The following is a 24,488-nucleotide window of genomic DNA, read 5'->3' as shown; positions in this document are numbered from 1 at the left end:
AAATCAGACAAGGAGCCACCTTGCCCTTTGCATCCTCAGCTTCCTCGTCTTGTCTCGCAGACCGAGTCTGCACATGTTTATTCTTTTTCTTCATCCTCGCAGTTGCAGGCTATCTCTAGCTTGTAGAGCTTCTGGTCCCCGCACAATGTTTCCTTGTTGTGTCTTGATTCGACAGGCCCGTACTACACCATCTTGACTGGGAACAACTTTTAACACACGGCCATGGGGCCAGATGCACCTTGAAACAAATGGCTGCTCGACAAGAACGATGTCATCCACTTTTATGTCCTTGCTAATCGCAATGGATACCGATGGAGTGCTCGCAGCTCCAGCAGGTACTCCTTTCTCCATCACATTCACAGGTGATCAAGCAGTTTTTCACGATACCTCAACTTAGTAAGGTCGTTCATTGTTGCTTGGGTGAATCTAGATTCATACTTGGAGCTATGTGACCCCGAAGAAGCACTAAATGGACATCCTACCAGAAAATGGGCGGGGCATATAGGAGTAGGTTCTGCTGCGTCAGTATAATAGCATGTCAGAGGTCGTGGATTGGTTACTGCTTCCACTTCAAGTAGCACCGTTTCTGTCTCTTCACTGTTGAGGTAACTCTTTCCAAGTATTTTATGTAGTGAACACTTTATTGACCTAACTAGCCTCTGCCAGCATCCTACCCACCAAGGCACTCCTGTTACAACGAGCTTCCACTATATGCGGTGCGTAGCCAGGAAGGGCGCAAAAGGAGAGCTTTTCATGACCTTCCATACTTCTTTCAGGTCTCGTGAAGCCTTTTGAAGGTCAATGCGTGGTCTGAGTAAAGCATCAGCGGCACTCCTCTTCGATCAAGAAATCGTCCAAATGCCAGAAGGAAGGTTTCAGTTCAAAGCCAACTCTTCAATTCCAGATGGACTGCTCGAGTGGTAGCGCACGGGAACAGCAAAATATATTCTTTGAAAGCTGTGTCCGCGAGAGTCCTCTGCTTTATATGAAGGGGTCCAGCAAAATCGATTCCCGTTACTTCAAATGGCCTACTTCAAACAAGTCGGTCGAGCAGTAGTGGAGCATACCACACTTTTGTTGGATTTATGCGATACCTCTTGCACAGAAAACAGGTGTTTATAATTGGTTTAATTTTCTGACGAGCACGAGTGATCCAGAAGCGGTGGTGAACTTGTACCATGGTACATGAAACGCCTGCATGTAATGCTCTGCAGTCTCTATAAACACCAACACTGTGAAGGTGTTGCGCCTTGGTAAAATATCGGGATGTTTTTCTTTGTATGTAGTGTCCATTCGTTCTAGTCGGCCTCCGAGTCGAAGCAGTTTACTCTCATCAATGAAAAGGTGAAGGTCTCTCAAAATAGAGTGATTATGAGGAGCTTTTCTGTTGCTGGCCTGCTGTATGTTCGTAAGGAAAGCCTCTCGTTGGACGCGACCAATCCAAAACTTTTCGGCGTTGGCTATCTCTTCTGCTGATATTGTGGTCGAAGTCACTACAAAGCGTCTATGGCTTTGGTTCACAAATCGGAAGGCCCAAGCTGTGACACACGGAAGCTTTTGCAGACGGCTAAACTTTGTGACATCAATCAGAATTTCCTTTAGTGGCTTGGCGTGAAGAATAACGGTCATCGGTTCACCCATTGATGTCATGTTTTTTGTTGGAAGCAGGAAATCCTTGTGGTTCTGTAGGCCATGTTGATCTTGACTGATCCAGCCATAGAGGACCCTTCCACCAGGCACTGTTCTCGTGTAATGTTTGCACAGATATACATCAAGGTAATAAGTCTGCTGGATTGTGCTCACCTGGACAGTACCTCTATACATCTAGTCCAGCGGTGTCTACAATCTCTCTCACTCTGTTTCTGATGAATTGAGCAAACATATGGTGCTCGCCACATATCCAACTCGGCACTATCATGGAGTCCGTCCACATGGCATAATGAGCCAACTTCCCATCCCACGACAGCAGTATATACTTCATCAGCCTTGTTCCTATGACTGCGGCCATGAGCTCCAGTCTTGGCAGTGTAATTGCTTTTATCGGTGATATTCGTGATTTCGCTGCTGCTAGTGACATGGACACGTGGCCAAGGATGTCAACCATTCTCAAGCAAGCGCAATCCCCGTAGGCTTTCAAGCTGGCATTAGAGAAGACATGAACTTCATGTGACACTAACTCTGCTTTCGTGAAACTTCTTACACATCGTGAGAATTTCAGGGAAGGAAGCTGAATAACTTGCGAGCTCCATTCTTTCTATTGCGTCATTATCTCTGCTGGCAGGTCTTCATCCCAAGGACTCTTTAAAACCCATAATCGAAACAACTTCGCTGTCACCGTGAATGGAGATAATATGCCAAGGGGATCGAAAACTCTAGAAACAGTTCTCAGTTGGGTACGTTTTGTGTCACTTTTGGCTTGAGTCATGTAGTGAAGCAGAGAACTTGGCGAGGCTTCCAAGTGATCATTCGTCAAGTCCCATTGCATGCCTAACACAGAGGTTTTGTGTGATCCATCTATTTGCTCTTCGTTTCATTCAAACACTTCTTGCAGCCGCTTGTCATTCGTTTTCCACTTACGCTTCTTCATGCCAGCATCTTCAATTATTGTTTTAAATTGCTGATAGATGTTGACACATTCTTCAAACTTGTCTGCCCCGATTAGTAGATCACCGACGTTGAAGGTTTTTTACAAGTCTGCGGATAATGCTTTGTCTTCTTGCCTTACATTGTTCAAGTGATGATGAATAGTTGTCATCAGAATAAATGGACTTGAGGTCGACCCAAAGGACACCCTTGTCATGCGCCATTCTACAATGTTATAGTTTGGGCTCTCGGGAACCTTGTCAAACCACATGAAGCAGAATGCATCTCTGTCATGTTCCTGAATCTCTATTTGAAGGAAAGCCTTTTCGATATCCGAGTTGATTGCTATGGTGTGCCAGCAAAAGCGTCCGTCCCCCCCCCCCCCTCGCCACTCCCCGTCCCGACTTCTTCCATTGAAGAGTTCGTAACTCTAACAACACATCAAATAAAGTTTCGCACCCGCTCACCCATATGGAGCACTATACTTGCTACGCTGTGCTTTCTCTCCTTTTTTTTCTAACATGAAGCGGAATGCATGTCTGTCAAGTTCCTGAATCTCTATTTTGAAGGAAAGCCTTTTCGATATCCGAGTTGATTGCCAATGTTTGCCAGCGAAAGCGTATGAGAATCTTGAGTAGTTCCGGATTCAGGTTTTCTTCCTTTTCATGGCATTCATTGAGGGATGGCACACCCCGTTCGTGTGACGACACGTCAAACACGACTCTCAGCTTTGTAGTCGATGAGTCCTCCCTGATGACGTCTCTATGAGGCATGTAGTAGACTGCTCGGTCATTAGGAACACTTTCTGGCACTAATTCTGCGTGTCCAAGCAAAGGATACTGCCTTATAACTGTGTCATACCGCTGAAGTTGGCCATCCTTTAGCGATAACCTCTTCACTAGCTTGTGCAGTTGAGTGAGGGCTGTGGTGCGATTGTCTCCGAGTAGTTGGTTGAGTACCTCTTTCCTAGGTAGTGCAACGGTATACCTTCCATGTAATTGGCTTATTGTCCTTCGAAATTGCTCCAGTGTTTGGTTTGAGGTCGAGTCACCTTGGTCAGTAATGCCCATCGCTTCTAGCTTCCAAAATGACGGCAAGATCTGTGAGGTTGCCTCTTCGTCCGGAGAAGTATATACTTGTAGAGAGCAGACCATCAAGTTTGTGTCACACTCCATGAATGCTGTACACCAAATTGAACCTTGGAGCTTTCATCCAAATAAGAAATTTATAGCGACCAAACCATCTGTATTTGTGCTGCGCACGAATCCTCCAGTCAGTATCTGCCAGAGGTTATCTGACCCGTTGAGTAAAGACAGCCCGAGTTCAGCCTCTGCTCCAAAGAAGCATGGTTCATCAGCGATGAATTTTCCTTCAGCTCGTAGCTGTCTCACGAGTTGGTGGTTGTCAGGTGGTGTACAAACATCGTGGCAAATAAACGGCACTTTGATGGCTTATACAATGCAAACTTGCAGATTATGCTGGCTAAGAAGAGGCACTTTCACAACCTTCAGCTTTTCAGCTCTGGAAGTTGTCGTTCTTCCAAAAACGTTGAATGTGATTCTGGTCTCCCGAACGACCTTGAGTCGTAGCTTAGTCGCGAGATCTTTCAGAAATGACCGTTGACTGCTACCATCTAGTGTACCCCTCATGTATCTAGAGTTATCGTTGTGATCTGCCCAAGCACGGAATGTCTGTATACTTCGTTGTCCATCTTCGATAGAATGCACGATGACTCATTATGTCGGAGTACAACGTTGGCTGACACAAATGCTATCGTGCTGCCAGATGTAAGTGCACCTTCTTGCCTCTTAGTTTGGGTCACACATGCTTGAGGCGCATCTGCCATGGCAATGCGAACAAGTGAGCTTCACATGGCAGGACCGCGCCTGATGACCTCAGGATGTACACCTGAAGCAACGATTGTCTTCGCTTAGCTGTTGCTTCTTTGACTCCAGAGAAATTTCGGAGTCACAAGTATGAGTGCCATGCTTATCTAATCTGCAAGAGAAGCATTCTCCACGTTTTGCCCCAGTAGTGTTATGCAACACTGACGCGGTACTGCAGTCTCTAAACTTTTAAACATTTTCCTTTCGCTCTCTTGGCGTCAAAAAGCACCGCTCTCAGCTTTATAATTCTACCCTTGTGAAATGGAGCAGGTCATTCAGCTCGCCTTCTGAAGACCAGATCGCAAGTGCTTGATGCGACACATTACCTACAGGGTCTGCATTGGGAGTAGTACTTCTTAGTGTCTCTCTCCGTTTTTCGCGCACAAATACCAGGACAATGTCGCGCGGTAAGGCGTTGCACAGGATATCGACAAGCATTGCAGAAAAGCTGAGTGTTGGTACATGTAAAGCTTTCAGGCTACGGGAATGTGGAGTTGTGCGGTGTTGTACAACTTCCGAAGACCTCTTACGTTTTCCAACATGACGTGGGGAAGATTTCTTAAAGCTCAGAGGCGATACTGTTCTATTTTCTTCTGGTCTTCGAACCTTTCTTTCAGAATTTCGACGGCATCCGCATAGCATGATTCTGAGTTTGGTAGCCCCGCGATAGATGCTGCCACTTCTCGCACAAGGCAATTACATGAGTATTAAAACATTGTTGTCGGGGGCAAGGTCTCATTGCAATGAAACATCTGCTCAAACTGTCCCCAAAATTCTGTCCAACTGTGAATATCACCGTTAAAAGTTGGAAGGCTGAGCTTAGGTAGTGGTAAGCTGGAAGAAATTCCCGCGTTAAGTCCTGGCTGTACAGTCATTGGCTGAGCATCAGCTTTCGTCATAGTGGTAGTCTGAGCTGATACTGCTGCTTGCGGCTGGCTTCTAACACACCCTAAAGCGGCGATCTGACAGCGTAATTGAGCGGGCATGCTTATCGCCTGGTCGTTGTACTCTGCCGCAGCGTTATATTTTGTCTCAAACTCGTCGTCAAGAATGTGCTCTTCGAGAGCGGCATTGATGCTTGATAGTTCCAAGTTACTCGCACTGAGGTGGTCGAGAATACCTGTGAGCTTCGCGATGTCGGCGTTGGGATCGTTGATTAACATTCGAGCCACCTGCAGTAGCTTGGTATTCTGTGTGCGTCGAGCTGCCCGCTTGGCCTTGAGACGATCAATGATGCGAGCTTTTCGGCTGCGAGTAGGCAGGCGTCCGGTTTTTCCAATAACAATCAGCGAAGCGCTCATCGGTCGGTCGATCCTCGCCACCCACGACACGACGTGGATGAGTAGAAGATCCCTTGAGTCACGCTTAGAAGGGGATATGTTCCACACGGGCTTTTCGGCACCATAAAATGTAAGAAAACTATGCGCTAACGCGAGAAATCGGACAAGCAGCCATCTTGTCCTTTGCACCCTCAACTTCCTCGTCTTCTTTCCAGTGCTAGGCTGTGCATGTTTATTCTTTTTCTTCAGTGCCGATTTCATGCTGAACATTCAGGCTACATCTGCTGAGCTTGTCTACAGGAAACCAGTCCGTCTTCCAGGCGAATTTTTCACTGAACTGCCATCCAGCACCACGACGTCAGATCTCACTAACTTCGTCACCTGGCTCCGACAAACCATTGCCACGTTACGCCCATCCCTCACAGCCTACCACTGTAAGCCTACACCTTTCGTCATCAAGGAGCTAGGAACGCGCACGCACACTTTTCCTCACGACACTGTCCAGAAACCCTTCCAGCTGCCCTACAGTTGACCATACCTGGTTGTCCAATGCAGTGGCAAAAACTTTACCCTGCATGTGAATGGCAGTGACGTCCATATTTCTATTGACCGATTGAAGCAGGCATACATCGCTTCCGATGAACCAGGAAATACCTGTCCCACAGGCGTCTATCAGCAACCATCGACGTCGCAGCCCGTTTCTGTCACGACGCGCAAATTCCTTTTCCTTATGGGCAAATACTCGTGAAAACTACATTGAGGCGGAAGTATTCCAGAAAGGTACTTATTCAGAACTGGGCATATTTCACATGTTTTTTATGGGCAAATCACAAGGAATTGAAAATTCTTCTTAATGCATAAATTTCATTGTCGCAGGTTTTGTTATAGTTGGATTCGACTTATAACTATGTAAAATCGCATAGGTATGCAGGACAATGTGCCTCTTTCAGGGTTTTTGTTTTTAATCACACTTTTTTTTAACCTCAAGAGCTGCTTGAACACCATTGAGGCATTGAATGTTGCTTTGTTCTAGCACTGCGGGTCCCAAAGCTAAGCAGTTTGAGAAAGACCTCACCAGGTTTTTGCTATTGGCGTCAGTTTTTTTTATGAGGTTTCATGTAAGGTCTAGTGGCGATAACGTACGTCACCCTATGTGTCAAATGTTCTATGTCGAAGTGAAACTCTGTGAAAGCAACTGACGATTGCGGCTCAAGTGAAGACAAAATGCACCAGTTGTCCTCCCTCGCCTGAAAAGCCTATGGGGATTCCGGAGGATAGGCTTCATGGCCCTGGTAGGAACTGCTTACTTTGATTTGTTGAGCATGGCAGTGATGGAAGTGCTGCTTCAATTGCTCCGAACTGCTCCAAAAGAGCATTGCTACTACATGCTGCTCCAAACAGTAATTTTCGTTAGTGATTGCTCCAATTCTGCTCCAAAATGACACTGAGAGAATGCGAATGACGAATGTTTACTGTTTGACCGACTCATAAGTCCGAGAAGAAACTGAATAGAATCTGTGTACCATCATCTCAGTGTACCATCATCTCAGTGTGCTACTAGTGCGCGTCATTATCAGCTCTGATTTCATTTGTGTGACAAGAATTGCATGTTAAGCATCTACCTCATTCGGCAGTTTCTTTTTTTCTCAGCTAGACCTGCAGGCCAACGCAGTGAAATGTGAAAATGAGCGGGATTGTTTTTATCTCATACTGATTATCTAATGCTTATTTGGCAACATTTATATGGGACTGTGGTTATAATTCAAATGTGGCACTTAGCTTTTCTCATTTGGTTTATTTCTGCCATAATTTTATATTGTAGTTAATTTCACAGCACGTTTTTGACAACCTGTCATTGTTTCCTACATGAAATTTACCTTGATTATTGTCTGGTAATTATATTTTACAAAAAATAATAATATTTACGAGATGCTTTGACAATGCTCCTAACTCCATTTAATATGTGGCAAATTTAATATCTGCTCCTAAAACACCCATAACTGCTCTAAAGTAGTATTTTTTGTGCTCTGAAAACACTTATGACTGCTCCAAAGCAGTATTCTTCCTGCTTCAAAATATACTCCAAAAAGTAAATAGGCACTTTTGTCACTGGCATGGTCACCTATGCCCAACCTTGACTGGGATCAGCAGATGCCCCATGCCTTTAAACAGTCCTCGGGGAATCGAAACGTCTCATCAGGACTTCTGGTATAATGACTGGTACTCACAATTACTAGAAACCACTGCATCAGGTCCCTACAAAACTGGTCACCATAAATAAAGTAGTTCTGATGTAAATTTTGAAGTGAAAATTATATCTATATGGCACAATCTGAAGACAAAGGCAACAAAAGTGTGTGATGTATTCATATTGTCAAGTGCGGTAAGCGGATGGGACAGGGAGTAACACGAATGCAAGTGCGAACTTTCAGCAGTGATGTATTAGAAGCCACATCCAAAATATATGCATGGAAATTGGGGTCTCTCAGGCATGTGTAAATGAGGATGCATCAAGAAATGACAATTATTTTCTAGATAGTGACTATAATGGTGGGCTGATATATTACTGATGTATTGCTTAGTCATAAATTGTCTCATTTCAGTCCTTTCAGTCCATTAGGAGGATTGTTCAAAAGTTACAAGGGTGCTATCCCATGCAATCCTACGGCAGTGCTGCCATAGAGTTTTTGACCATCTGTGTAGAAGCTGTGCTCTCGTGCTGTGGTGTTTGGGTTGAAGCAAAAGATGGCACAAAGGTTGTTTTGCTTGCTGCAGCGGCCATGTTTGCTCATGTTGGCTTTTGTTTCAGTTACACTAGGCTGGACTAAAAGAGTTAGCTACTAGCCTTACTTTGTATAATATTCCAATTTGTTGCTATTTCATTCACTGCTTCACCCTTGTGGCAAAACTGTGCTCTCGTGCTGTGCTGTTTGGGTTGAAGCAAAGGATGGCACAAAGGTTGTTTTGCTTGCTGCAGCGGCCATGTTTGCTCATGTTGGCTTTTGTTTCAGTTACACTGGGCTGGACTAAAAAAGTTAGCTACTAGCCTTACTTTGTATAATATTCCAATTTGTTGCTATTTCATTCACTGCTTCACCCTTGTGGCAAAGCTGTGACAATCCTTTTTAATGCCGAAGAATTTATGTGTTAACTCAATGAGAAAGAACTATGTATCCGTCGATCTGCCTTTCTGTCAGCAAGACGGGCTGTGAAGAAACAAATATACAAAAGAAAATTATTTTCTTAGCAGTGCTTGGTTTAGAACCGAAGGCCCCAAGCTCCGAAGCCGTGTGACTCACTGTGCTAAACACCCATGCTTGCGGAACATGAATTCATCGGAACTGTATGTGCTGTACAGTTAGTTAAAAAAAAAAGATGTAGAAGGGGGAATCTTTATATGGAGGCTTCGTTGAAGCATTTGATGGTAGCTAAATAAAACAGTATGTAAAGCTGACACGTAGGATTACACACATCTAGGAAATTAAAAAAAAAAGATGTAGAAGGGGGAATCTTTATATGGAGGCTTCGTTGAAGTATTTGATGGTAGCTAAATGAAAGCCCTCTCTAAAACAGTATGTAAAGCTGACACGTAGGATTACACACATCTAGGAAATTCCCTCTACAAAAATTTTGTTCTAGACATTTGTTTCCGTGGTTGTGGGGTGTGTCTGCTGTCAGGCCGTTCCTGGTATTGACAAAATTTTGGCCAAAGACTCCATGCCAATACCGCCTGACAACAATGTTTCATTTAAGGGTGCAGTAGTAGTTTCCTACAATAAAATTATGCTTATAAATTGTTATAAAACAGTGATAACCATAGTTTTGAAATTCAAAGTGTGTAGATGCTCATGCATAAATGAGTGTTATGTATGCAAAGTATGATTTCCTAATATATGCAGCCCATACTCTCAGCCTTAGCAACTTTGTTGGTAATCCTGCTACTTTTGCTATTTAAAAGTGCAATATTCAAATAACATCAAGACTATATTTGTGGCAGGAGCTCTGCGTTTTCATAACTACCTAGTTGTATTGAAAGTATTAGTTCATAAAATACAATTTTATGGATCCGGTACTCAGTTTACTTGCTCTTGTAGAAAAAGAATAGCTCAAGAGATTGTTCATATTTAAATAACATCAAGACTATATTTGTGGCAGGAGCTCTGCATTTTCATAACTACCTAGTTGTATTCAAAGTATTAGTTCATAAAATACAAATTTATGGATCCAGTACTCAGTTTACTTGCTCTTGTAGGAAAATAATAGCTCAAGAGATTGTTCATATTTAAATAACATCAAGACTATATTTGTGGCAGGAGCTCTGCATTTTCATAACTACCTAGTTGTATTCAAAGCATTAGTTCATAAAATACAAATTTATGGATCCAGTACTCAGTTTACTTGCTCTTGTAGAAAAAAAGAATAGCTCAAGAGATTGTTTCACGACAACCAACTGCATGGCACCCTTATTTCTGCATTATAAAATGAAATGAGTACTCTGGCGTGCTTTTTTGGCATGAGATTAGCTGCAAATTGAAATATTGATTCAGGTCTTTATAAGAATCTATAATAATTATTCAGGCGTTTGAATGTATATGCAACTCGCTTTGCTGATGTGCTCTAGAATTTACAGTTATCTTTTCTAGGGTGCTCTCAGATGCGAAATTACCTGCTCCGAAATGCTCCAAAATGGCAGTATTTACTGCATTTTCGATGGAGGCAAAAATGTTTGAGGCTCATGTATATTAAACAATCCTAGGTGGTTGAAATTTCTAGAGCCTTCCCCTACGGCATCCTTCATAATCATATCATGGTTTCGGGTTGGTGAACCCCCACAATTATAAATATAATTGCTGCTACAAAGGACTCCAGTATGAAAATTTTGCTACTCCGAAAATTGCTTTAAATCCGAAGCCCTTAATAGCATTATGGAGTAGGGAGGTATGGCAGCTTATAATGATAGTTTTGTATATAAAGTTTCTTTGTGAATAAAGTTCACGAAAAATTCCTTATAAGCACATCTCTGGTATAGTCAGTGTCTGTGTTTATTATTATTGAAGGAAAAAAATGTAAATTTACAGGTTCGTTTTTTATTTGTTAGACAAAATATTAATGAAAACTAACAGACAAATGATGCCAGGAGAAGTATAGGGCATGTTATCTTTTCGTACAGTTTTCTTTCTTCTCATTTAGATTACAATTACTCCTAACTTGCCACCAGCAGGATCTTAACCTGCGACCTACGAATAATGCGTCCCTATGTATAACCCCTATATGCAATTTGCATAAGTGACTAAACACTCACATTTCGCGGTTGCCCTTCGTTTCAATATTAGCCTCATTACCCTTCATCTTGGAATGTTGAACGCAAAACCACAGATTAATAAAACACCATGAAATGAGCATTGGACTTGTTATACAAAGGTTACAGGTTTGGATCCCGCCAGTGGCAACTTATTTTTTCATTTACTTCTCTTCACATCTGCAATTACTTCTAATAACATCCCCTATACTTCTGCAGGCATCATTGTTTGTTAGTTCTCATGAATATTGTGTGTTTATTATTGTAGTTTATATAGGTAGGGTTTGAGTACATTTTGTTGATCTCTCATTTTCTTATTGCAGAAAACAAGAGCAGTCGCTCTGATGGGGAGAAGATTTCTTATACTCAGTTAATAGATAGGACAGAAAGCAGGCACAGGGCAGAGCACTGTAAGTATGCATTTGCTTTGGTTCTATAATTTTCTTCCTTTGCATGTAGAAACAGGCTTCTGAAGTGTCTCTTTCACTTTGTCTATGAGGGGTAACTATAGCATTGTTGTTTTTGCTTTGTTTGGTCAAGTATATGCCAGGTCAGTATAGTGTCACGACGTCAAAGCAGTGGTCTTGCCGTAGAGATTGAGACAGCAGAAGCAGGTCGATCTCTTTAATCTAACGCGCAAGCGAGTTCTTCTTTTTCATCCATTTCATAGTACTTCATGGCACATGCATAAATGTCATCGTCTTTCTTGATCAAGCTCGTGACATTTGCCTCCCTCCGAAAGAGGCATCGTCCCGATCCGCAACTTAGGCACCCTACCAGGCGAATGAAGTGGTCGTACCAACACGGTAACCGGGAGCTAATTAACTCGATGATTACGGTTTCATACGCACAACGTGCACAACTTCGGTTAAATGCATTTGGCGCTTAGAACTGCAGTCACTGTCGGGAACAACTTGGTAGTTCACGTCGTTCAAGCGACGTGTGACGCTGTATGGGCCAAAGTACCGTCTCAGCAGTTTTTCAGAAAGTCCACGTCGACGTATCGGAATCCAGACCCAGACCTTGTCGCCTGGTGTGTAGCTAATAAACTTGTGTCGGTGGTCGTACCGTTGTGCATCTTGATCCTGTTGATGACAGATGCGCACACGCGCGACCTGTCTGACTTCCTCGGCGTGCTGAGTGAATTCTTCGGCATCTACATGGGTGTCGTCACACTCAGGCGGCAACATGGCGTCCAACATTGTCGTGACTTCGCGACCATAGATGGGACTGAGCCGTGTCATTCTAGTGGTTTCTTGTCGAGCGGTATTACAGGCAAAGGTCACAAACAGCAATATCTGATCCCAGTTTTTATGTTCCATGTCAACGTACATGCTGATCATGTCTGTGAGGGTCCTATTGAGGCGCTCTGTCAGTCCGTTTGTCTGCAGATGGTATGCAGTTGTTCTGCGGTGAGCTGTACCGCTGAGTCTGAGAACTGTCTCCAAAAGCTCTGCGGTGAAGGCAGGCCCTCTGTCTGTAATCACTGCTGTCGGAGCGCCATGCCTAAGGACCATGTCTCGATGAAGAACTGAGCAACTTCTGCTGCTGTGCCGCGCTGCATAGCTTTAGTCTTCGCATAACGGTAGAGGTAATCGGTGGCCACAATTATCCATCTGTTCCCTGTTGTGGAAGTTGAAAAGGCACCCAGGAAATTCATTCCAATTTGATTGAACGGCTTCGCTGGTGCTTCGACTGGATGTAAAAGACCGGCTAGCTTGCTAGACGGCCCTTTGCATCTTTGGCAGTCGGTGCAAATTCGCACGTGATGGTTAACAGCAGCAGGCAACTTTGGCCAGTAGTACATGCATCGTAGTCGGCACAATGTTCGTGTGCAGCCTAGATGACCAGAAGTTGCTTCGTCATGGTACGCTTCATAAATTTCTGTTCGAAGAGAGGCAGGCACAACGAGCAAGTGCGGGTTGCCGGTTGGTGAGAAGTTTTTCTTATAGAGAACATCGTTTTGCAAGCAAAAAGATGGCAGTCCTCTGGCAAATAACCGCGACACGTCTTTACATCGTCCTTCTAAATATTCAATGAGTGGCAACAGCTCGGGGTCACTGCGCTGCTCTCGTGCAATAGTGACCGTGTCGACAACTCCCAAGAAAGCCGCGTCGATGTTTTCGTCATCAGGAGCGACAGTCTCCACTGGTGACCGTGAGAGACAGTCGGCGTCGGTGTGCCTCAGATTTATAGATGATGGTCATATCGAACTCTTGAACCTTTAGGCTCCAGCGCGCCAAACGGCCAGATTGAGGTTGGTGAGCCAGCACAAAGAGTGATGGTTGCTAACAACCTTGAAGGAGCGCCATACAAATATGGACGAAATTTGATGACCGCCCACACCTCGGCGAGACACTCCTTCTTGGTAGTTGAGTAGTTCTCCTCCGTGCGAGAGAGAGTTCTGCTGGCGTAGGCTATTACTCTTTCACAGCCGTCTTGCCACTGCACCAGAACGGCACCTAGACCTACATTGCTGGTGTCGGTGTGAAGTACTGTAGGGGCGTCCTGGTCGAAGTGCGCAAGGACTGGAGGTGTTTGCAGACATTTTCATAGTTCATTGAATGCCATTTGCTCTTGTTCACCCAAAAAGAAGGGGATGTCCTCACGTGTAATAAGTGTCAATGGTGCCGCAATCGACTAAAAGTCCTCGATAAATCGCCGATAATAGGCGCACAACCCCAAGAAGCGTCTGACGGCCTTTTTCTCACGTGGTGCAGGAAATTGCGCTACAGCATCTATTTTGGCCAGGTCAGGTCAAACACCCTCGTGACTGATGACGTGGCCTAGGAAGCTGAGTTCTTTGAAACGAAAATGGCATTTTTCCGGTCTTAAAGTAAGGCCAGCCGAACGTATGGCTTGAAGGACAGTGAATAAACGGCCGAGATGTTTCGCGAATGTTGCTGAGAATACAATAACATCGTCCAGATAAACCAAGCATGTTTGCCACTTCAGGCCTGATAGTAGGATGTCCTTGAAACGCTGAAAAGTGGCTGGCGCCGAGCACAACCCAAAAGGAAGCTCCTTAAATTCGTAAGGGCTATCGGGCGTCACAAAGGCCGTTTTTTCATGATCTCTCTCGTCGACTTCTATCTGCCAGTAGCCGCTTCGGAGGTAGATTGAAGAGAAAGCGCGCATGACGCAGCCGATCGAGTGAATCATCTATGCGGGGCATTGGATAGACGTGTCTTTCTTCTTGACTTGGTTCAACTTGCGATAATCAGTACAGAAGTGCAAGCTGCCGTCTTTTTTCTTGACCAAAACCACGGGGGACACCCAAGGACTTTTCGAAGGTTGTATGACGTCATCCGTGAGCATCTTCTGTACTTGTTTCTGATTCTCCTCGCGTTCCTTCGAAGCCACATGGTAGGGGTTCTGCCGAATCGGTCGCGTGTTCTCTTCAGTAATGATACGGTGCTTGGTCAATGGTGTTTGCTGGACCTTTGACGTACGCGAAAAGCAGTCTTTGAATCGGTGTATAAGTTCAAGCAGGCGCTTCTTATCAGAGGGCGGTAGCGTGGAGCAGATGTCCATTGACGAAGTTGTCGAGGTGGGGACAGTCGCGTCATCTGGTTGCAAAGCAAAACAATCCTTGGCTTGGTCTACATCGTTGTAGTAGGTAATTGCGGTACCCTTCTGGATTTGATGGCGCTCGTTGCTGAAGTTTGTTAGGAGCACTTCTGCCTGTCCACCAGTAAGCGCCAGGATACCCCTCGCGATGAAAATGCCTTGCCTGAACAGAAGAGTGATTGTGTGCTCCGCTATCACTCTTTATAGCAAGGCCACCCACTGGACACCGACACAAGGCAGCAGGATCTCGGTGAGAGCGTCACATCGTCGGCTATTCGCAAATAGCCGCGTGGTTCGTCGCTGCTGTTGTTGGCATATGTATGTTCGCAAAACGTCACAATACGTTGAGGGATGTTAATAACAGCGCCATGATTGTGAAGAAAATCCATGCCCAAAATTAGCTCTTTACAGCAGTCTGGCAACAGGACGAAAGTGGCCATGAAGCGAGAATTTCCAATGCGAAGTCGAGTGGTGCATTTACCCGTGGGAGTCATCAGCTGACCACCAGCACTTCTTATGTGCAGTCCGGTCTACGGTGTCTTGACCTTTCTAAGGCAGTCGGCGAGCTCTTGTCACATGATTGAGAAGTCGGCGCCAGTGTCGACCAGTGCTGTAGCGTTATGTCCGTCTATGAGAATGCTAAGATCGGCACGTACAACTTCATCGGCATTAGTATTCATCGTCATATTTGTCGTCGTTGTCGTCATACCTTCTTGCGATGATAGGGGGAACTTTTCAGTGTCTCGACGATTGGAAACCTTGCCCCCCGAGGTCGCAGCAGTTAGTTTCCCCAGCGCGGGCTAGGCGAACGGACTCTGGTGACGTCCGCGTAGCTCTGAGGGAAGTCACGGTGACGCGCAAGTGATGGAGATCGCCAGCGTCGCGGTGGAGTTGCTTGGCCAGGCGACAGTTGATCGGCATTGTGGGCACGACAGTCTTCAGAGCGGAAAGAAGCCGGACGAGAAAAGTTCCCGAAGCCGGAATCGCTATGACGGCAATAGCGAGCAATGTGACCTGGTTCTCCGCAGCGGAAGCAAATAGGTCGACGGTCGGCCATGCGCCACAAGTCAGTTCGGCGAACTGGTGGTCGTCTCATGGAATCCCGTTGCCACCAAAGTACGGCTGCGGGTCGTGGCTGGAAGGGTGTCGCCACAAATGACGGTGGAGGACGACTGACCACATCAGCGTAGCTCGCTGGATATGGCTCAGGACTTGGCGCCGGTGGTGTAACGGCTTGCCTCAACTCCTGGCGGATGATTTCGGCAACAGATGCGACGGGCGGTTGGGTAGGAGGGACGCAGAGGGCCCGAAGTTCCTCACGCAGTATTTCCCTAATCATTTGTCGCAGGGAACTTTCACACACGGCAGTGTTCTGAGCTGCAGCACTTACTGCCGTGTGGTTCGGCAGGCGGTCAAAGTGTCGGTATCGTTGTCACAGTGCGCGCTCGATGACAGTCGCCTCTCTTATGAATTCATCTACTGTTGTAGGTGGATTTCGTACGAGGCCCGCAAACACTGGTTCTTTGACACCCTGCATTAGGTGACGCGCCTTCTTCGCCTTGGGCATGTCAGGGTCAGCTCGTCGAAACAGACGGATCATACCCTCTGCGTACATGGCGGCTGTTTTGTTGGGTTTTCGTGCGCGAGCCTCAATCAGTTGCTGTGCGCGATCCCGTCGGTCCGTGTTCAAAAATGTGGCGAGGAGCTTTCGACAGAAATCTTCCCAAGATTGGAAAGTAGCCTCGTGGTTCTCGTACCATGTGCAAGCGCTATCTTCCAGGGTGAAGTATGCATGGCCAAGTTTGTGCTGTTCGCTCCAGTGGCTAGATACAGCGACCCGTTCGAACTGTTCGAGCCAGTCCTCGACATCCTCGTACTCTTCCCCACGGAAAACTTCAGGAACGCTAGGATGTTCAAGAGTCACCTGCGAGGAAAGAGTGGTCTGCGATGGCAGGATAACCATAGATGTAGTAGGAGCTGCCATGCTGGAAAAAGGCAGAACAGGTGCGGACTCCGGGCTTAGGCCTAGTAGGCACCGTCTGAATCGGTGCTCCGGAGTCGTGACGAGGGGCTGAGTTTCTGGACTAAGTGAACGGGTCCGAGCAAGACTGTCCTGCATCAGGTTGTAGGCTCCAGCACCTCCACTAGTGTCACGACGGCAAAGCAGAGGTCTTGCCGCAGAGATTGAGACAGCAAAAGCAGGTCGGTCTCTTTAATTGAACGCGCTAGCTAGGTCTTTTTCATCCATTTCATAGTCCTTCATGGCACATGCACGAATGCCATCGTCCTTCTTGATCAAGCACGTGACAATAGTATTAAGCATCTTTTCCTGTAGAGAAATCAGTAGTCCTGGTATTCATATAATGACCATTATGGCATATGTAGCTATTACAGGCATGTCCTCATACTTAAAATGCCATTGTTGATGTTTTTTGTTTATACAGTTAAAACTCATTCTAATTAAAGCAAATTATACTAATGTTTATGCAACAAAATTTTAATTATGGTAAATACTGATACGGCTCAGTGTTTTTCATAAACCCAAATTAACAAAATAATTTGATTTGGTCACATAACTTGATTTAACAATGTTTTTCTTGAAATGACCAACTGAAAAGGCAATGTTTTATTTTTACAGATGAGTCTTTCTTCTAGTGTGCACTCTAACTCTATCACATTAAAACATGAAGGCTCCCTAGTTACAATCATAGCTTTGCTTTGACCAGACTGCACGTGGTGCCCTTGCACAGAACAGCTGACTAGACAGTTGGAAGCACTCTTACATACTGGGAGTTGCTTAGAAGTGGTGGTGGCTGCTTATTTGATTTCATGGTTTATGCAACAGATAGCACTGATCATCTTCTCGCAACTTCCTTGCTTAGCCTGTTTGCCCTATCGCTCCATTCAATCTCTGTGTCGTTGCATATCAGTACCCGGTCATAGCATCATAGTCTAATGCCGGTCTACCAAGTAGGTCTACTCGGCCCGAATTGCCTAGGCAGGGTGTTCTCCATGTCTGGGCTGTCCTCTGGCTGCCCTAGCAAACTTCTCAGATGCGTAGGTGTTGGTGGCCAGCAAAAATAATTTTATGGTAGCTTCTGGATATTGCTGCGCTATGTTTCTAAGTTTCAAAGACCAAAAAATCACTTTCTACACTTTGTTAATAATTTGTGCATTGTCATCACTTCATTACATTGAGTTAAAATTAAACTGCATTCTATACAACCAGATGCTCTAAAAAGATCCACCCTGTATACCAATTAAGATGTTGAAAGGGTTCCAGGCTGGTACACATGCGCAATCTTGTCAACAAGTTTGCTCAAGTGAATTCTGAACACACCACGACACCATTGTAATCTCATTCCAGTGTTGCTGCAAAATGTGTAGATACAAATAGTTTATGAAGTGTGCCAGCTTTCAGTCTTAGTGTGCTGTAGTATTTTAATTATTTAATGAACACTTATGAGCTGACTTTTCTTTCATTGTCTGCTTTTTCTGTGAATGTTGCAGCAAGCAGCAACACCAGAAATGCAACCAGACGTAGTTCACCCAGTAGGCGAGACCGCGACATGCGCCATGATGATCGACGAGACCGTTATCGGGACCGCAACAGCAGTCGGGATTTTGACAAAGACCGAAGGCCCTATGATCGTAACCAGGACCGTCAGTCTGACCGGAGCTCAGATCGCAACCAAGACAGAATGCAAGATCGTGATCGTGTGCAAGACAGGGATCGCCTGCAAGATCGGGACAGAGATAGAATGATAGACCGGGATCGTATTCAAGACAGATTGCCTGATCGGATTCAAGAGAGAAATAGGTAATAAAGTTATGTTGGAGGTTCCACTCCTGTGCTAACTTTACCAAAACACATCGACTGCAGGATTCGGACAATATAGGCATAAATATTTACAGAATGTGCCAAGATGAGTGCAGGAATTGGATAGCATCTACTGCCTGCAATCACATTGTCTGCATGACAAAATGGGTTCAGCTTGAACAGCTCTGCATGCATCTTCGTAAATCATCTCCTTGGCCAAGATTTTCATTCCTTTGTGGCTGTATAATGCTAGATAACAAGATCATGAAAGCATTAGCAATGATGAAAAAGCTTTTGATTTATTTGTGTTAGAGAGATGGCCCTTAGTTCTTAAGTTCTGCGTAGCATGTAGGTCATCTTCATGTAACAAAAAAGTGGTAGATTGTAGCCATGTTGCCCTGGTTGCAGCAGCATATGTTTTGTTTTGCTAGCTTTGATGAAGCAAACAATCCTTTATATGGCAATTCAGCAATTATGAGGGCATTTCCTGGGCCATGGCACTGAAGGAGACCGTGTCTTCAACGCCGAGAGCCATCGTGCAGATGAGACCTGGAGAAAGGGTGGGGAACCACAGGTGGATGTTTGCTTCCGAAGGCTAACTGAGTGGCATCGCATTCTCTGCTAGCTTTTGAATGTGATAGAAGTTATAGGAAGATTTTATTAGTCTGCTATACAATTAGTACTACAGTTAAACCTCGTTATAATGAAGTTGAAAGGGGAGTCGTAATTACTTTGTTATAACCAGTATCCATTTCTATAGACAATTAGTCAGCAAGAGAGAATGTACACGCCAACGAATATCACGGCAGCCCGCCGCGCAGAGCAAAACGGCCGTCGGAAGGCAAAAAAATAGCAAAATAACAAAGAACAATGCACTTTATTACCGCCAAATTTAGCGCACCAACTGGCAGATCTCTTCGACGAAAATTGGTCCTTAATATTATTGACTTTCGCAGACTCTTTTCCAGCTGCTTTTCCAACTGCTTTTTGCTCACACACGTGCGAGGTTGCTCACACACGTGTGAGCAACCTTTTCCAGCCGCAGCAGCTATTTTAAGTCCGTCTTCGCCGTCATCGTAATCCTGACCACCAAAGAAGCAGCACAGGAGCTCTGTCGCATCCAGCGCTTGTGCTGGCGTCGGTACGTCGGGTTCGCCAACATTAAGCTCAGGGTGTCGTCACTGTCATCATGCACGTCTGTCACCGCGGGCACAATTCCCACATCTGACAAAACTTCGGTTGTCACCGCGTCAGCATCGGCGCCAACGTACATGTGAAAAGTGTCGCAAAAAGGCAGAACGCCGGCGTCGAGGAGAGCGTACGACGACGTCAGAGCCTGGTCGCCCGCAGCATCCAGCGACATTGCCGAAATCTTCGGCTACTTTTCTCTTCTTGATGCCGAACTCAACGGCCTTTAACATTGCCGACTACTGCTCGATTGTTTATTTTTGAGCTTGCGTTTGCCGCTGCCATTGTCCATCTCGTGTCTAGCGGCAGGATCTGATAGAGGTGGTGTTGCTCTTCCACAGCAAACGACAAGGAAGAAACCCACAATCTCCACCACCCGGGTAGCGTGCAAGGCCCCGGCGCGGAACTGAAGGGAAGGAGGAGGTCAGATGCGCGAGCGGGTGAACGAATCATACAGGAGAGAGGAGGCCGGCTGAGGCGCACGCTCGCGCGAGTTGCTGCACGGGCGAGTCCGCTATTTTCTGAGGAAAGGGGAGGCAGAGAGACTCGCTCCCACATGTGTGTTGGCAAGCCGCAGGTGGCTCCCTAGGACCACAAGGCGCGAGTTTTGAATCACCACAGCCGTGATGAGACGTAAATCATCGTGCGCTATAAGATATTGAATTGACGTATACCAAAATGATCAGTTAATGCTCATTGCAGACGAAGAATGGTTCGTTATATCCGTTGTGGGGAAATTTTCACTTCGTTGAAATGAGGTTTTAAATGCATGGGTGTCTAAGGGAATTTTAAAGGGAATTGCAATTGGTTCGTTATGTCCTGCTTTGTTATAACGAGGTTTTACTATTGAAAACTACCAGTCTCGCATCACAGTGTCAGTAAAGCATATTTGTGATTGTTTGTACTAGTACCACTAATATTTTAGACAGAGCTTTCATGTACTGGTGTTGGTAAGATCAGTGAACTGCTAACCTTAAAGGGGGTGCCATAAAATTTGTGGCTAGCGCATTCTTTGTTGCATACGTTTTTGATTGCTCTTGGAAGCATGAATCATGCTTCGAAATTCACATATTCTCTTTAATAAATAATTTTATTTCACTTCATTTATATAATGAACGACTTCCAGTTTTAGGGCATCGAGGTGAACTGTGACATTACTTTGTAGGAAGCTTGAACATATGCATTTCTGATGGAGGCGGAAATGTTGTAGGCCCGTGTGCTCAGATTTGGGTGCACGTTAAAGAACCCCAGGTGGTCGAAATTTCCGGAGCCCTCCACTACGGCGTCTCTCATAATCATATGGTGGTTTTGGGACCTTAAACCCCATATATCAATCAATCAAAGCTTGAACATATGGGCCCACTAAACTAACGAGTGTTGTTCTGCATCATCCTCTCTCGCACACACGTGTGAGCAACCACCTGGATACGTTCAGAACTCACTAAAATTTTCTAATAGAGAATATTAGTATGTATGGAATTCCGGTATATGCAGAGATCTTTGTGGAGTACCAAGTTAATGAACGATGGTATCGACATCTTGTAATGCTTCATGCAATCACAACTATTGGTTCATTTCTTTTGTTTTCACTGAGTGAAGGTAATACATTCAGAACTACGTCGCTGTAAAGAATTTATCCTAGCAGAGAAGTAAAATACATCACGTCTCTGCAACAAGAATTTTGTGCTTGCCTGGTTCATCTTCGCACCCCCAGTGGCCCCCCTTATCAGATCTCATGTTCATGGCTGTAGTAACCCGGTATGTTGAAGCGAAGAAGTGTGCAAATGAACTAAAATTCTCTAAAGGTTCACAGCCAATGGTCTCTTGGTTTGCCTGGTGCAGCGGTGGGTCTGAGTCACCAAAGCTTTCTTTAAGCTTCCTGCACATTGTCGTCAGTGTCAGTTGTGCTAGTGATGGGTCTTGATTGTGAGAATGAGCATTTAGGCAACGCTTGCAGTGAATACGTTTTTGCGCTGAATGTCCTTGCATAGATAAGCCTACAGCAGCCTTTATATAGCCTCAAAGTTTGAGGGTACCACTTTTTTTTGAAGTAAGTGACAACTTACTCAAATGTGTCCTGAGATGTTGGTGGAATCGAATTATCACCAGCTGATTATTTGAGAGCAGTACTTTACTGGATGCTTTTTCAGTTCCTGCTGATAGCATACAGATGGTTTCGCTTAGAAGACCTCACTTATTTCTATAACATGGCATGCAATAGCTGGGACACACTGTACATATTTATAACCCAATTCACTATGCAGTAAAGTTCTTATTTATTGCGCGGTCATTTTTTGCAAAGCAAGCAGTTTTATATATATTTTTTATTTACAGAGTTCCTGCAACGCCATAGTGGCATTACTGCAGGGGGGTATACATACAAAGTCCAATATGGTTACTAACATTTCTGTGATAGTGACACTTTTAACATTCTGGAAAATAAAACAGCATATAATAATTACAGCACACAATCAAAAAATATTTTAGTACAATATGACACGTAGCAAACAGGTACTAAAAGTGAATAGGCATGTCACAATGTCACACCAATGAAAAAAAAGCGCTGTTGTCACCGAAGTTTACGATATCTTCGGGAAGCTCATTCCAGTCTCTGATTGTTTTTAAAAAGAAGGAGTTGGCAAAAAGTGTGATTTTGAATGTGTATGTCTCGTTTTTTAAGTGTGTGTTGGCATATTGTGGCATACGTGGTACTAGTAGGTATTCTGGCTTCTCAATTCCTGTTAGGTTATAGTATACACTATGCAGAAGTTTTAGTCGAAGTTTCCGTCTTCTAGATTGTAGACTTTCCCAGCCTAATGTGGCCTTTATATCTGATATACTAGCAAATAGGTCGTAATTTTTGTTTCGCTACATTTGGCATTGACTGTGATCTGACTGTTTTTCATTAGGTCACCTATTCGAGATCATAGATCAAGAGATCGTGATCGTGATAGAGAAAGGGATCGAGATCTGCGAGGTCTGGCACAGTCACCTGACCGTGATTATAGAGGGTCGGGTCAAGATCATGATGGCAACAGCATTTCATCACTGGCTCGCAAGCATCCCTTGTCACCTCCTCGACGAGGTGGTGGGGGCTCTCCACCACGCCGCAAACCACGGATGATGCCTCGCTATGTGGTGGACATTCCTGCTGTTTGCTTAGAGCAGTTGAGTGGGCTTTTTATTTAACCTTGAGCATCAATAACATGTGAGGGGCTCTTCCTAAAGTGGACCACAAAGAAACATCACTCACTATTCTGGCACATCACATTACTAAATTGTATTTAATATGCATCACTATAAATTATATTCATGCTTTCTCTAATGCTGTTTTTAAAAAGTGAAAAAAAGTGGCTAACATGACCCAAATAAAAAGCTCCTCAATTTGGTGCACATTGTCAAGTTGTCTTTTTACCGCAAAAGCTTTTAAAAAGTGTCAAATATGGAACAAAGTCTTTGCAATATTTCTTTAAGAAATTGTTTTGCTAAAAGCAGTGTCAAAAAAAAAAACACAAGACGCGAGTTTTTTAAAATGTAGGATAAAGTGAACTCTGGTCTTAATTTTTAAGGAATTTTTTTATTGAAGCGGTCTTATGTCATTCAAAACATGGTTTCAATGTTATATGTTCTCATTTGCCTTTTCACGAGATGCTATCATTAGCCGAAATGGCCTATGCTGTGTTTTCCCACATCAGTGTCTCTGCTAGTTGTTACGAGTTTGCATTGTGTGCACATCTACAGATTTAAATACAGTAGACTCTCCGTAAACTGAAATCTGTTAAACGGAACTACTATTTAAATGGAACTATTGCCTCTGCAATGCTTGGTTTCGGGCTTGTATTCTGCAGCCATGTTCATCTCTTAGTACACGGAACTCCTGTTAAATGGAACATATTTTTCCAGTCCCTTCAGTTTCCGTTTAATAAAAGTCTACTGTATTTGGCTGCTGCAGAACTTCACTCTGCTTACTTGTCTTCCGTAAAATTGTGTTCTCATATTTTGTGTCTAAAGCAGCTTGTGGTTAATTGTACTGAGGCTCTACTACATCATTCAGCTTGGGTTCCAGAATGTCTCACTGGTGAAGCAAATCGTGTCCTACATTTATTTTAATTTACGGATGCGCTACTGTGTGTAATATTGTTCAACCCCTTTTTAAGGAGCATGGATATAACAGAAAATTGGGTATGAGATGCACCAGTGTGACTACACCGTAATAAAGGTTAATGAGAAAATGTTAATGGTGAGCTCTGCTTATAAGAGACACCTCATACAAAAGAGAACTGCTTCTCGATGCATGTCCCTTATTTCAACTGTATTAATATATTAGATGATCCCAAACATTGAATTTTCACTCTGGCATGAATTTTTATTTGCTTCTATATTAAAGTCTGTTTAAAATGGGCTTTTCTCAATGTACATTTTTTTGCACAATCTTGACTTTGCCCTTTTTTTTGTACATCTAATGCTCGGATCCAGGTGGAACTTTCCCAAGTTTCTTTCAACATGTATGGAGTATCATTATGTCCTTTAAAGTTTAATATTACTTACATACTTATTATAAACGTTGTTTGGCTGATTACTGGGGTCTGAACGTTTCATTAAAACTGCCCAAATTTTAACTTTTAGTGCTAGTTAGCAAATTTGATGCGCACCTTTTAGTAGCTTTCCAGCATTTTTCAGTTTACGCGGAAGAAAATCACCCAGTACTTGCTTGTAAAAATGGAATAATACTGAAAAAGCAGGGGCCAAAATGTCTACATTTTACGTGTCAGGATAGAGAGAAAAATGAAACTCAAGTGTAAAACTGATTGCATATATGAAATCAGCATAAAACTCTATAAACAACCTAAGATCATTGTCTT

The 24,488-nt window shown here is 44.2% G+C and overlaps 1 protein-coding gene across 2 annotated transcripts in view; it reads left to right on the top strand.

Annotated features, from left to right (window-relative positions):
- LOC119187710 (cell division cycle and apoptosis regulator protein 1) overlaps positions 1-24,488 on the top strand; it is a 274,460-nt gene that overhangs the window by 98,061 nt on the left and 151,911 nt on the right. For both annotated transcript variants that reach the window (XM_037435792.2, XM_037435791.2), the window contains 3 exons: positions 11,372-11,458; positions 18,129-18,438; positions 22,536-22,793. In XM_037435792.2, coding sequence (XP_037291689.1) covers positions 11,372-11,458; positions 18,129-18,438; positions 22,536-22,793 — 655 coding nt within the window. The remainder of the gene's footprint in view (positions 1-11,371; positions 11,459-18,128; positions 18,439-22,535; positions 22,794-24,488) is intronic.

This window comes from Rhipicephalus microplus, chromosome X (assembly GCF_043290135.1).
Source record: "Rhipicephalus microplus isolate Deutch F79 chromosome X, USDA_Rmic, whole genome shotgun sequence".
Taxonomy (NCBI): Eukaryota; Metazoa; Arthropoda; class Arachnida; order Ixodida; family Ixodidae; genus Rhipicephalus; species Rhipicephalus microplus.
This window is presented reverse-complemented; position numbering and strand designations above follow the sequence as displayed.